Source organism: Cydia splendana, chromosome 9, assembly GCF_910591565.1.
Source record: "Cydia splendana chromosome 9, ilCydSple1.2, whole genome shotgun sequence".
Classification (NCBI taxonomy): domain Eukaryota; kingdom Metazoa; phylum Arthropoda; class Insecta; order Lepidoptera; family Tortricidae; genus Cydia; species Cydia splendana.
The window spans coordinates 5437069-5451891 of NC_085968.1; the positions used below are offsets into that span (position 1 = coordinate 5437069).

At 38.6% G+C, this 14823-nt stretch overlaps 1 protein-coding gene and 1 non-coding gene across 2 annotated transcripts in view; one reads left to right on the forward strand and one right to left on the reverse strand.

Annotated features, from left to right (window-relative positions):
* Positions 1-497: 497 nt before the first annotated feature.
* On the reverse strand, positions 498-601 carry LOC134794062 (U6 spliceosomal RNA). The gene has a single exon (XR_010144632.1). It is a non-coding gene; the product is annotated as a U6 spliceosomal RNA (small nuclear RNA).
* Positions 602-2135: 1534 nt separating this feature from the next.
* The window catches only part of LOC134793446 (protein transport protein Sec24A), a 37293-nt gene continuing 24605 nt past the window's right edge, over positions 2136-14823 (forward strand). The window contains exons 1-2 of the mRNA XM_063765025.1: positions 2136-2321; positions 2522-4334. Of these exons, the coding sequence (XP_063621095.1) occupies positions 2533-4334 (1802 nt within the window). The 5' untranslated portion in view covers positions 2136-2321; positions 2522-2532. The remainder of the gene's footprint in view (positions 2322-2521; positions 4335-14823) is intronic.

Consider the following 14823-nt stretch of genomic DNA (forward strand, 5'->3'; position numbering starts at 1 on the left):
CCTTGCTCGACAAGGTGAAAGGCTTTAAGAAGTCTTTAACAGGCACTTTTAGAGAGTGTCATTCACGGTGACGCGCAGATTTGCCAAAACTAAACTTTAACTCTACAGTTAACTAATATAATTTGACAATATGAACCAAACCATGCGTCTTCGTCAATGAATCAATCTAAAGATTCCCGTATCGTTAATGCCTTCCAAATCACAGGCTTCCGATTTTATTTGAAACGTTTACAAGTGTACTAATTATGTAGGTAGGTAGGTAGGCTTAAGAATTGACCCTCTCGTATGTAGTTACGTATAGAATTAATAATCACATTATTCAAATCCAAAATAACACAAGCACATATAGCAACTACATGCAAGAGTTCTTTCCTTAACCTTTTTAGGCTGTAAGTACCTGCTAAGTTATTTATTTAAGTAGGTACCTACCTACATTTTAACCTTTTTTTTTTTTTTTTTTAATCAAAGATCTAGTTGGAGAGATATAAGTTGGTAGATAAAGAGTGAAATACTTCACGATTTCGCATGTCATTCTTGCGCAGAGCCATGCTAATCTCTCTCTATGTCTAGTCAGATTTAAGTTTATGTACTGCCGAAGTACTCACTTTCCACAAAAATAAATGCAATGTTTGCGATGTAGGTTTGTTCGTTACCTTGTGTCCCTCAGAGCGGAAATAGAAGCCCCGCGAAGCGGGGCTTCGTCGACTCCTAAGCGGGTACACATTATTTATCAGCAAGTTTATTACCAAAAAATAAATTTTGCAATAAATATTATATTAACCCGGAACGGGATAAAAAGACAAATTGCTGATAGATACTTGGACAGATAAAACCTACACGTCTATAAGCTTCTACCTTCATACGTAGGTTCTACGTAACACGTATTAACTATCCGATCCTTTCGTATTCGAAAACACAAATCACTTGAAAACTGAAGGGTATGCCTCCACAGATCACCATTTAAGTATTATAATTTCAACCGTTATTATACACACACACACAAAGATTTAAACTAACAAGACTCTGAAGAGACTTAATGTAGGTATAAAATTAAATTATAATGGTGACACGTGCACGCTTTACCAGCTCGATGTGTTTTCTAACATGTGTTTTAGTATTTTCATTGGCATAGCCACGGTGCGCGCAAGCAGCCTTTGAAAACACTTGCACATCACTATTCCGGATCGTTTTTATTTGCTAGATAGTTTAACGGACAACTAAATTTAAATATTTATTTCGAACGGCAAAAGCCGTTAGAAACTGTTTTTCAATATAGTCAGCTAAACTGGGGTACAAATTCAAAAACTCACCAGCAGTTTAGCTTCACGACCTTCCAGATGGAAAAACAGCAAGCCAATGACTTGGAAATTTGTTTTGGCGGTAACTGTCAAACACCTGTCAAAACCAACTGCTCTGTGGTGGGAATGTGAGAGAGAGAGAGGGACGTATATGCTAGAAAAGGACAATACGACCGACAACACAATGTTGCCATTCTCAATATTATTCTTAGGTTTCGAATATCGGTACAGTTGTTTAATTGTCAGTAAAAAAAGGCGCGAAATTCAAATTTTCTATGGGACGATATCCCTTCGCGCCTGCATTTTTCAAATTTGCCGCCTTTTTCTACTGACAAGATCTGCTTGACCAAGTATAGATTCATGTCCCAACCCCTATCCCAAATTTTGTCTATGTCTTACTAGAGCACTCAAGAGAGAGACTACCGTGTGGGGTACCGTCAGGTGGGTACGGAACCCTGGGTCGTTTTAAAAACGCGTAAGTAATGTATAGTCTGTCAAGTAGTAGTATTTCCGTCAGTAGGAAAAAGCGGCAAATTCAAAAAATGTAGACGCGAAGGGATATCATCTCATAAAATTTGAACTTCGCGCCTTTCTCTACTGACAAAGTTGTTTAACCGGCTATACTTACTGTTCCTTGGTTTGTTATTATCAGTTATCTTGCGGTATGGCCAAGTAGTAGTATTTATTGCGTTGTGCGTTACATTCGTTTGTCATATTAAGGAAAGAGATGAAACTAATAAACATAAGACATAAGCAAACACTTCACAGGAAGAGTATAAAATCGTGTAAAAGCCGCTTTAAATTTAACAGACTTTGTAAACGCAACGTCGTTGACGTGACATGTCAAAAATCAATTTGCAGAGGGCGCTGTAAATTGCTCGGCCACGTAAGTCAGGGTCGTATTTTTCTTGACTTTATTGCTTTAATTACGTTATTTTACGCTCCCTTTTAATATGTGAAAACAGTGCAATAGTGTAAAAGTGCGTGTACAGTTTTCTGTCTCAATATTCCGTTCCGATCGCGGTAAGTGTTGATTTCCGTCTGGCAAACGTCTTCGCCCATCCGTCAGTCCAGCAGTGAATTAGCATGTTTAATGCAATATTGTCACTTATATCTCAATTTTAATATAACATGGACATGAAATGATTCCATACAAAGCATCTGTGAACGTGTGAGCAGTTAAGTTCGATGACTATGTCATAATATTGCCTTAACTTTTCTAGATTGAGGAACGATGTCCAATTTACCACCAAACCCGTATAGCAACTTGCCCGGGGCTCCGCCGTCGAACGCCAACATGGGGCTACAGCCACAGCTGTTCAATCAGATCCCTCCTCTCAGCCAGCTGCCTCCCGGCTATGGACAAAAACAGGACACAAACTCAAACACTCCACAACACCTGCCAACGATGCCCCAGAATAACTTCGCCCGACAAGCTCCAAATGTGAATCATTTCAATCAAAGTGGAAGCAATTCACCAGCATTCAACAGTTCAGGAATGATGCCACCTGTGCAAACTAGTTTAGGCTCGTCTCCAATAAGACCACCATTAAAACCGATGACTCCAACTGGATACCAGAATTCTCAGCATGTTCCTCTCTCGTCAGCCAGCCCACAAACAGTGTCTAATGCAAATCCTTCTCCTAATCCATATCCTCCTAACATTCCACCTCAACAAAGACAGATTAATGACAATGCACCTCCACTCATTGCCTCTAGTCAGTTCCAACCTGTCATGAATGGTCCAGGTCCACAAAGCCAGTACCCAGTGTTTTCGAGTGCACCACAAACAGTGTTACCACCTAATGTGAACAGTGCCTACAGACCTATACTTGGACCACAAATTCCAAAAGGAACGGGCTCTCCACTACCACCTGGCCCTCAAGCACCAGCCAGTCAAGCTAACATACCATTTTCTGGGCCTCTGCAACCAGGGCAGATGAGAAGCAGCCCATTAATATCTAGTCCTCCCTTGAGTAGTCCATCAACAAGTGCTCCAATCACAAATGCACCTACAGCGGCTCCATCAAATGTGCCTTTAGGAGTGAATGGACCATCAAGCCAACCAGCGAGACAACCACAAGGTCCACCTATATCTGTGTCTAGTGTGGGGCCACCAATGGCTCGTCCACCAAGTGGCCCACCATCTACAGGTGGGTCAGTTCATCCACCTGTTAGTGGTTCTCTTGGACCAGGCATGCCACCAAAACAGATGTTCCCAGGTCCTAATTTAAATGGACCTTCAGGACCAACACAACCTGCAAGACCACCTGGTTCTTTCCCTCCAGGTTCATTCCCAGCTCCTAATCAACCACCATTGCAAGGTCCTCCTTCTGGACCACAGAGCTTACCACCTATCAGTCTCCAAAGTTTACCACCTACAAGTCTACATCAGTCTGGTGTGCCTAAAATGCCACCTGGACCACCAGGACCTTTAAACATGCAGTCTGGACCAACTAGCATGCCCCCTGGTCCTTACAATATGCAACCAGGGCCCCCTAACATGCCTCCCGGGCCTTCAAACATGCAATCTAGGCCTCTGGGACCTCCAAATGTTCAACCTGGACTTCATAACATACCTCCAGGACCAAACATGCAAGCAAGACCTGGCATGCCCTCTGGGCCAATACAATCAGGAACCAATGTGCCACCGGGAATGCCGCCTATGCCTGTACCTCAAAGCACGCCTGGAGTCCCAGCAGGGCCACCTAAGAGCAACATGCAGAACAGATATCCACAAATGCCTCAGAGCAACTTAAACAACCAGCCAATGATGCCTCCGCAACCTAGTATGGCTCAACCTGGTATGAACAGACAGTATGCCCAACCACAATACAATGCTCAGCAGTATAATACCCAGGGTATAACGCAGCAGATGGGTCAGTTGAGCGTCACGAAACAAGGCTTTGACCAGCTCTGGGGTCACCAGATGATAGACTTGCTGCAGTGTACAAATATCTTGCCGGAGTACGCAGAGGAACCACCGGAGATACGGCTCGGCCACCAGTTTGCAGAGTCATCTAACTGCAGTCCAGAGTGAGTTTAGTTTCATAATTATTTTTGACCTTTCAGCGTGTGTTTCATAAAAAAATAAAAATAAAAGCCAGCCCAATTGATACGAAAAAAATGTAAGTATATTAATTTCAGTGTTGAAAATTTAATCCAGTTTCAATCCTTTTTTGATTATTTTATGCTAGCTTTGAAGAATCAACTTTCACCTACTGTTTAAACCCAACAAATTGCATGAACTGTAGTTTCGAAAAAAAAGAAACATACAATCTGTCTTTATTATCAATCACTCAGCTGGGTAAAAATGCGTTTAAAACTTTGCAAATAACTTTTCATGTGTTGACAATTTTACTTGCGTCTAAATCTAAATTAATAATAGGGTCTAAATATAAATTAGTGTTTCTTACACAAAATTTTTCTTTTTTTGGCCAATAAGGGCGGTTTGTTGATTAGCGTTTTTTTCGGCGCGTTTACGGTCCTTTCGGCGTTACCCGCGCTATATTTCGCTACATTTGGTATATAAATTATAAAATACGAACTTATAGGCGAGTATAAAACGCTACCTGAAACAGCACTAACTGAAATGTATCAATTTTCTTCTCTATTCATCTTACACGAGTCTAATGCTACTGATAACACGTTACCGAACGTAGTCACGTACAGATTAAAATTTTACATAAAACAGGAGATAACTCGGCCACATCTGCAACTGACATGCCCTCGTTTTAAGTGGCTACTAATTGTTTGGTCAATTTTCAAATCATCGTTATGGCGGTCGTTAAATGACCGTGATCTGCTTCCGAAATGTTGATTTAAAAAATAACTGACTTTAAATGGCTTCGTATCATTTCTGTAGAACTGTACTTACGCATTAAATGTTTTTACAGCTCTTTAAAATAAGTGACCTTGGGCTGTAGAGCATGCCTAAGAAATGGACAGACAGACTTACAAACAATGGAAAATTATAGTCTTTTAATTGTGTAACATGTTCGATGCAATGTGATAATGATTTATTCCAACTTCTTATTTTATTGTCTATCTGTGTGACAGTGGCGCCCGTTGAGCGGCTATTGGCCACATCAGAATTTGGTACCAGGTATACACTAAACATTGTAGCCAATCGGACCCCAGGCTCCCATGAGCCGTGCCAATAAGCTGGGACAAACGCGAGGAAAATGATGATGATGTTGGCTTCACTAATAGCCAGAGCAGATGATGTATGATTACCTAATCATCTATCATAAATTGCCCCCTAATTAATTTTTATGACTGAAGGTACAGTCCACATCAAAGATATGTTTATATTTTTCGCCTTATTACAGACGAGTAAGGCACAAAAGTGTAGACATGTCTGACGTCAATTGTACTTATAAAAAACAGGTATGAAATTGAAATATATAAAGTGTAGATATTAAGTTAAAGATGTTTGAATGAAGGAGTTTCAAACATTGTTAAAATTTACATCATGCTCATAATATCCAAAACACATGGTGTTTAATTTACCCAGGTGTTTAAAAATCCATACATCGTTAGTGTCCCGTCGTAAAGACAATAGTAGCGTGTTATCATATGAGAGTAGTAAAGATAAACTATGTGTGCTTTGTAATCTTTGATAACGATAAATCAGACAAGGTTAAAGGTTCTTCGAGTTAATATTTATTTTTTTTGCAGTTAAATAAGTGTCATTTTAACTTAAAGATTGGAAAACGTTAGAAAATCAATTACATATCGACTACCGTAGGCTCAAAGGGCTTAACGGACAAAACGCGATTTTTCAGGAGAGCCAAAAAACAGTTTAGTTTTGAGAAAAATAATAATAACCATTTTGTTTGTTTGAATAAACTGATGCCTGTATATGTCTTATTCTTAACTTTTTGAGCTCTTTTAAATCGATTGCTTGAACTTATAATACAATGCTTATTTACGAAAAAAGCATGTCCGTTACGCCAAAAACACGACTGTTTTTAAGAAAGGCGTCTCTTACGCCTCTTTTTGGTTTATCTTATTAGAAAAAGGGCGTAATGTACAAAAAACTTAAGAGCGCTCTTACAAGAAAAGTCGAAATAATGCAAAATTGATGATACTAGTCGACGAAATTCAGGACTTTGCGCTCATTATTAGAAACAATGAGTACGTGTTCCAGTAAAAGCGTCTTCTTATCTTTATAAATATCGTTGTAAATATTAGAAAAAGGACTTATTAAATTAGTAATGATTTTTTTTCTGATGGTCGTTTCCGAAAAACCCCGTGAAGCACTGAATGGCGAGCTCTTATTTGGAAATGTTGAGAATTTTACTCTGCTAAACCTGGCTATTTTGTATTACTAATACCCTGTACTTTAGGCATATCAAACCATATTTTTCCTACATATCTTTGAGAAAGAGAAAATCAAAGTAAAACGAACTCGATTTTCTCTCCGAAACAAGTGTCAATTCCTACGAAAATCTACTTAATATCGAAGTCATTTTCATACTCAAGCAATCTGCAACGTTTGCTTATACTGTTGGTATACATTAGTGTTTATGAAATTCTACTATAATTTTTTGGCAATTTTTTGAAAACTACTCTATATTACCGATGACGCGCGCTGCGCCAGCTCAGTGCCGCGGCAGAGCTTGTAGAGGCAGGACGTGTGTCGGTCGGCTCCGCACATTTTCAACGGCGACGACGAGGTTTTTTATCATTGTGTGCGGCGGGCGCCGTGTAAAACGCTATACTGTGTGCGTGTAAACCGCAACGAGAGACTTTGATCCTAGCACCGTTTTTATAGTATTATAATTTATAATGGTACAGTTTAATAAACTACCGGACAGGATTAAAAATATTTGAAACGACCTGACATTCTATATGTATTTATTTGACTCAAGATAGTTTGACTCAGGGTCTGATGATGGAGCCGGAAGGTGGTCACCGGTATCAATCAACCATGCAACTAAACCACTTCGTGTTTGGGCTCGTTTGATTCGGCTCAACAAGATCTTTGACACAAGATAGTACTCAGGGTCTGATGATGGAGCCGGAAGGTGGTCACCGGTACCAATCAACCATGCAACTAAACCACTTCGTGTTTGGGCTCGTTTGATTCGGCTCAACAAGATCTTTGACTTAAGATAGTACTCAGGGTCTGATCATGGAGCCGGAAGGTGGTCACCGGTACCAATCAACAATGCAACTAAACCACTTCGTGTTTAGGCTCGTTTTATTCATCTCAACAAGATCTTTGACACAAGATAGTACTCAGGGTCTGATGATGGAGCCGGAAGGTGGTCACCGGTACCAATCAACCATGCAACTAAACCACTTCGTGTTTGGGCTCGTTTGATTCGGCTCAACAAGATCTTTGACTTAAGATAGTACTCAGGGTCTGATCATGGAGCCGGAAGGTGGTCACCAGTACCAATCAACAATGCAACTAAACCACTTCGTGTTTAGGCTCGTTTTATTCGTCTCAACAAGATCTTTGACTTAAGATAGTACTCAGGGTCTGATGATGGAGCCGGAAGGTGGTCACCGGTACCAATCAACCATGCAACTAAACCACTTCGTGTTTGGGCTCGTTTGATTCGTCTCAACAAGACCTTTGGCACAAGATAATACTCAGGGTCTGATGATGGAGCCGGAAGGTGGTCACCGGTACCAATCAACCATGCAACTAAACCACTTCGTGTTTAGGCTCGTTTGATTCGTCTCAACAAGATCTTTGACACAAGATAGTACTCAGGGTCTGATGATGGAGCCGGAAGGTGGTCACCGGTACCAATCAACCATGCAACTAAACCACTTCGTGTTTGGGCTCGTTTGATTCGGCTCAACAAGATCTTTGACTTAAGATAGTACTCAGGGTCTGATCATGGAGCCGGAAGGTGGTCACCAGTACCAATCAACAATGCAACTAAACCACTTCGTGTTTAGGCTCGTTTTATTCGTCTCAACAAGATCTTTGACTTAAGATAGTACTCAGGGTCTGATGATGGAGCCGGAAGGTGGTCACCGGTACCAATCAACCATGCAACTAAACCACTTCGTGTTTGGGCTCGTTTGATTCGACTCAACAAGATCTTTGGCACAAGATAATACTCAGGGTCTGATGATGGAGCCGGAAGGTGGTCACCGGTACCAATCAACCATGCAACTAAACCACTTCGTGTTTAGGCTCGTTTGATTCGTCTCAACAAGATCTTTGACACAAGATAGTACTCAGGGTCTGATGATGGAGCCGGCAGGTGGTCACCGGTACCAATCAACCATGCCACTAAACCACTTCGTGTTTAGGCTCGTTTTATTCGTTTCTATAAGATCTTTGACACAAGATAGTACTCAGGGTCTGATGTTGGAGCCGGAAGGTGGTCACCGGTACCAATCAACCATGCAACTAAACCACTTCGTGTTTAGGCTCGTTTGATTCGTCTCAACAAGATCTTTGACACAAGTTAGTACTCAGGGTCTGATGATGGAGCTGGACTGTGGCCACGGGTACCAGTCTACCATGTAACTGAACCACTTCGTGTTTGGGCTCGTTTGATTTGTCGCAACAAGATCTTTGACACAAGGTAGTACTGAGGGTCTGATGATGGATCCGGAAGGTGGTCACCGGTACCAATCTACCATGCAACTAAACCACTTCGTGTTTGGCTTCGTTCGATTCGTCGCAACAAGATCTTTGACACAAGTTAGTACTCAGGGTCTGATGATGGAGCTGGACTGTGGCCACGGGTACCAGTCTACCATGTAACTGAACCACTTCGTGTTTGGGCTCGTTTGATTCGTCGCAATAAGATGTTTGACACAAGATACTACTCAGGGTCTGATGATGGAGCTGATGATGATAGACAGGTACCCGTCGCCACCTTCGCGCTCCATCATCAGACCCTGAGTACTACCTTGTGTCAAAGATCTTGTTGAGATGAATAAAACGTGCCTAAACACGAAATGGTTTAGTTGCATGGTTGATTGGTACCGGTGACCACCTTCCGGCTCCAACATCAGACCTTGAGTACTATCTTGTGTCAAAGATCTTGTTGAAACGAATAAAACGAGCCTAAACACGAAGTGGTTTAGTTGCATGGTTGATTGGTACCGGTGACCACCTTCCAGCTCCATCATCAGACTCTGAGTATCACCTAGTGTCAAAGATCTTGTTGAGATGAATCAAACGATCCTAAACACGATGTGGTTTAGTTGCATGGTTGATTGGTAATGGTACCTTCCAGCTCCATCATCAGACCCTGAGTACTGTCTTGTGTCAAAGATCTTGTTGAGACGAATCAAACGAGCCCAAACACGAAGTTGTTTAGTTACATGATAGACTGGTACCCGTGGCCACCTTCCAGCTCCATCATCAGACCCTGTGTATCTTCAGTGTCAAAGATCTTGTTGAGACGAATCAAACGAGCCTAATCATGTTACTACATGGTTGATTGGTATCCGTGACCACCTTAATCATCATCAGATCCTCAGTACCAGTTCGTTTTTAAACCCTCGTTGATACAAACTTTACAACCTATAGGTACCAAATGCAATGACGAAACATGTAAATAAGCGAGTAGGTACCTATAATTTCTTTCGAGTAATATACCTTCATAAGTACAAGTATGGGGCTATTCATAAATTACGTCGTTTCAAATGGGAGGAGTGGGGGGGGGGGGTCTGGACATCGGATGATGGTAACATGACGTAGGAGGAAACAGATTCATCCGAAGCTTGATTTTTGGATGATTTGAGGGGAGGGGGGGGTCAAAAATCGTCAAAAATAGATGACGTAATTTATGAACAGCCCCTATGTACATTTGCACTGCATTTAGTATTTTCGTACTTACCAAATAACAGTTTTAGAACTTTAAAAGTTAAGTACAGTTAGTGTTGTTATGGTTGATTTCAATATGCTTCGCGAAGGATCAAGAATGTTTAATCCATCATTGTAGTGCGAGTGTGGTAGAAGGGATCGGCGTACTGAGCTCGCACGGCCTGCCGCAGCGCGTAAAATACCTAAACTCGCTCAACGCCGAAATGTAATAGCGCTCTTAACTGTTAATCCAACAATTTGGCGTAAATCCAACAATTTCGTTACAATATTAGCAACTTGCATTTAAGGAACACTATACTTCTAAGTACTACAATTTACATTTTTTTTAAACTTATAGTTCGTTTTTTTTAGCATTAGAAATAAGGTAAACAATCTTGATGTGTCTTTTAATTGAAAAACACGTTTTAAAAATAAGTTACGGCAAATATGAGACAATTATGAATCTAATACGATAATTTATGTTCTTCTGCTTTCATAAGTAATAGTTATTGATTTTAAAAAAGCGTTTTTCAATTAAAAGACATGGCAAGATCGCTTACCTTCTTTCAAGTTCTTTCTAATGCTAAAAAAACGAACTATATAGAGATGCATTCACTGTTAAGTTTTTTCCCCATTTTTGTTATTTTGGATACACAAACGTGGAAAAGGTCGTTTTTTTAGCAAAAAAACTTTTTTATTTGTTTATATTACTTCAACAGAATCACTGCTGTCCTACCATCTATATCTATTTATGTATGTCAAAACAATTTATAACAATCACTTTTACTGTAGAAAGTATGTAAGTATGCGTTATTTCTGTTTGTAATCTTAATTTGATCATAAATTTTACTTTTACACACTATAATACAATACAACACAACACAACAATACAATAGTAGTTTTGACATTTCGTATGTCTGTTCAGTAAAACTTAATGAATATGCGATTATTTATGACATAACATCAGAGTAGGTAGCAAAAAAGGCATATGGCCAGGCATACGTACTTCTATGGATTGAAATGCAAACGTTATAGACAGTAACTTTCATAAAGTTAAGCCTATAAATTAGGGTTTAAACAAAAAAGTATATATATTAGGTACGTCTAATCAAAATCGCAAATGGCCCAGTCACATACAAAACTAAGTAAAAGTTATCAGTCTAACCTTAATTAATCGCCATAATTACCATTTGAATATAGTCGTTTTATTATTCTCATAAAAGTGATAAAAATGTACCCACTAGTTCAGTTTAAATTGTAAAATTTTAGTAACCCTATGAATAAAGCATTAATGAGCACATGAGCAGGTAATGCAAGTACCTACGTAATAAAAAAATGACAAGGAAAGTACTAGGTTATACCACTTAAACACAAAAAAAAAACAACAATTATAAACTCGAAATTCTACATAGTATGTTGGCGAATCTCTGACATTGAATTCTCTAACACAGAACTACTTGTGGGCGTAACGTACATTTAGCACTCAAAAATCTACTGCAAATAGGCGTAACTGACAATAAATTACCACAGATTTAATAATATTTCCGACGCAAAAGGGCGTATCGTACAAAAAATGTGGAGTTACGCCAAAATGTCTCACAAAATTTATTTGAATTGGCAGATACGGCAAAATGCGTTGGAAAATTGTGTTCAAACATTGATTTTTCATAGGGCTTAACGGACATTTTTTTCAAGTTATCGAGACGTTAAATATACCATTCGATAGAGAAAAAAATACTGAGTATAACTGCATTCATAACTCATTTTCGCCATTTTGTCCCTTACGCCCTTTGAGCCTACGGTAGTCGATATATTTAGATTAATTTATAAGGAACTAGTGGATGCCAGTAAAAAATTGAATAAACCAGGCTTACTTTTCAAACTTTCAAACTTGGGGTCACATACGGATTTAGTGTTGAAAGTCTTTTCAACTTATACTCTAAAATTAATATCATAGGGTACATTATTACAATACAAAATACTTTTTATTTCACACCTCAATACAGCAAACAATATAATGAATACAGCGTCTCAAATAGAGGTAAACTACAGGCGGTCTTATAGCTAAAGATATCTCATCTCGACAATCTTTAAACAGCGAAAATGAATAAATTAATGTCAGGTCTGTAGGAGTGTAGGTATGTCAATAAATGTTATTCCCACAAGTTTGACTGATACTCCCGAAAATTACGCCAGTACCGTTTTCGGCCGTTGTAAGGTTGTAACTCACAACCAGAATTTCGTCTCTGGAATCCTTAACTTTCGGGTACCTACAGGAGAAATATTTTTTTGTTGTGTCTGTGTATGACCCTCATTGATAAGAACCGACGTTCCGCAGTTAACTTGTAATGACTGTGTACAAACGCTAAGAGGTGTCTGGTTGTTTGATTACGAGGAAAACGCACGAGTAGAGAAACACGGCATTATGTACTGTATTGTTTGTCTTTCGATCGTATTCTTGAATTGGTAGGGCCTACACTACAGATGTGCAAGTTGCCGAAAGTTTCGAAAAGGTACGAAAAATTCTCGGAAATTTTAGGAAATGTTCAGAGGAAACAAGGGAAATTTTCATTATGGAAACAGGAAATTTTAATTCTTATACAAAAATATGACAGGTTTTCGAAATTTTCCCATGTGGAAAAAAAAAAATATTTAGTAGTAGTCGTTTATGAAGAGTGTGAAATTATCGAGTTGTTAGAATCCTACATTGAATTTGCATTAGGCAGAAACGTCTACAAACCACAATATAAAGCTTAGATATATAAAGGAAAAGTGAAATAATCACTGCTTTTCCACTTTTCCTTCTTTTTCTAAGTATTGTTAGAATCCTTACGTCCTACTTACAATGACACATTGATATCTCAATTATAAACAGAGACGCTAACACGGTTATTCGCGGCCTCTCGCAGGATTTCATTCGCCCTATCAAGAATAAAATACACAACGCATTTAACGATAATAATGTACTTAATGCCATTTGTGTGTTTGTTTTCAATATGCAACACGGGACTGGCATTTTAATAACAAAACTTCCGTGAGACACAGACATATTAAATATATTAAAAACGGGTCACTAACGCAAGCTCCTGATGACACTACTCGGTACGGAGTGAAACATGTCGAGCGTTTTCCGACGAAAACGTGAGTGACCCGTTTTTAATATATTTAATACGGGACTGTCATGTTATAAATGTTGTAAATACGGGCCATATTTGGACTTTGAGTCTTTGATGCATGCGTCATCGGACAATGACTTAAATTGATTATGGTTAGTGGTTACGCTTATGGCTGGACACAAAGACGTTTTGTGAAGCTTCCATTTGTTTATAAACATATTCGAGATAAGTTTTTTTTTTATTTCAATTTGATATTCAGTAAATACTCAGGGTTCGCATTTTTTTTAATAAAGATTAATACAAAATAGCAGGCACCAGAAGCGGATGTAGTACATTGAAGTATGAATGAAAATGAAATAAATTGTAAGAATGAATGATAAAAGAAACTAACCCTAGTAGATCGCATTTTTTTAATAGGAAGTTTTTTTTATTTATTTTTCAGAAAAGTATGGTACATTTAAAACTTATATTAGGTTCGCCAAATTTAACGTTTAACGGCGACATGATGCACTCATTTTCAACGTTAGTACCTTAATCTAACTTACATTACATAATGATAACATATGAACACAGTATAAGCTGTCTTTATATAAGGTAAGGCTACTTTATTAGTTGCAGATATTTACACAGTTGATAGTACTCGGTCCCTGGAGTATATTTAAGTATGAAACATTATAGCTTTTACGATGTTTTTTTGGAGAAAACTGAAAAACAAATTTACGTTAAAACAACCCGTTAATGTGATTATTAAATGTGAACTCATTGAACAGATTCTTGTACCTCTTTTACCTAACACCTAACTGTCTGGCCACTTCATCCTAACAACCTTTTGGGCATTTCCATTTCAAGTTGTACCCTCACTCTCTCCCCTCACCCTCCCTTTTTTGCAATTTACTCTTAAGACGAATTTTTTAACTGGGCAAATGATGTTTTTTATTGAAATATATTATATAGACACATCGTTTATGAAGTTTAATGCACAATAAATCACTTTTTTCTTACTTAAAATCAGGTTTTTAGATATGATAAAATGACCCCGTAGTACTGTCCCCTTCACCGACTTCAATTTTTGATGGACTTTTACACATATTTTTTCTATGAAGGCAACACCAAGTAATGCATTCCTGGCATAGCTTAAATGTTGAAAAACGTGTTATTGATGAAAAAGAGCTTTAAAAACATCAATAATAGGGTTTAGTTTCGATAAAAACGTTGTCCCCGCGAAATCGTGAAACGGACATGTCCGGGTTGGTTACGCAGTTTTCGCTACTTAGCGAAATACTTTTTACCAATATTTTAGGTTTTTTTACATCCTGGAAACCCTGTGACCATTGATAAAGCTTGTTTAAACGTCAAATTTGATTTAAAACAGTCAATTCGCAACCTCCAAGGCGTGCTGGCGTGCGACCTGTAAGTTTACTCAATGTTTTGTCCGTTTTGTTCAACTGTTTATGCAGCTTGAACGTTAAGTAACTAAAACACTGTTTATATTAAATAAAACTATGTTTCATATAGTTATTTGTCAAGTCAATAAGTTGAACATTGCGGTTAGTTTTGTTTTATTTTGAATAGATTTAATTCTGGATCAGACAAATCGTTACGTCCGTTTGGTTACAAT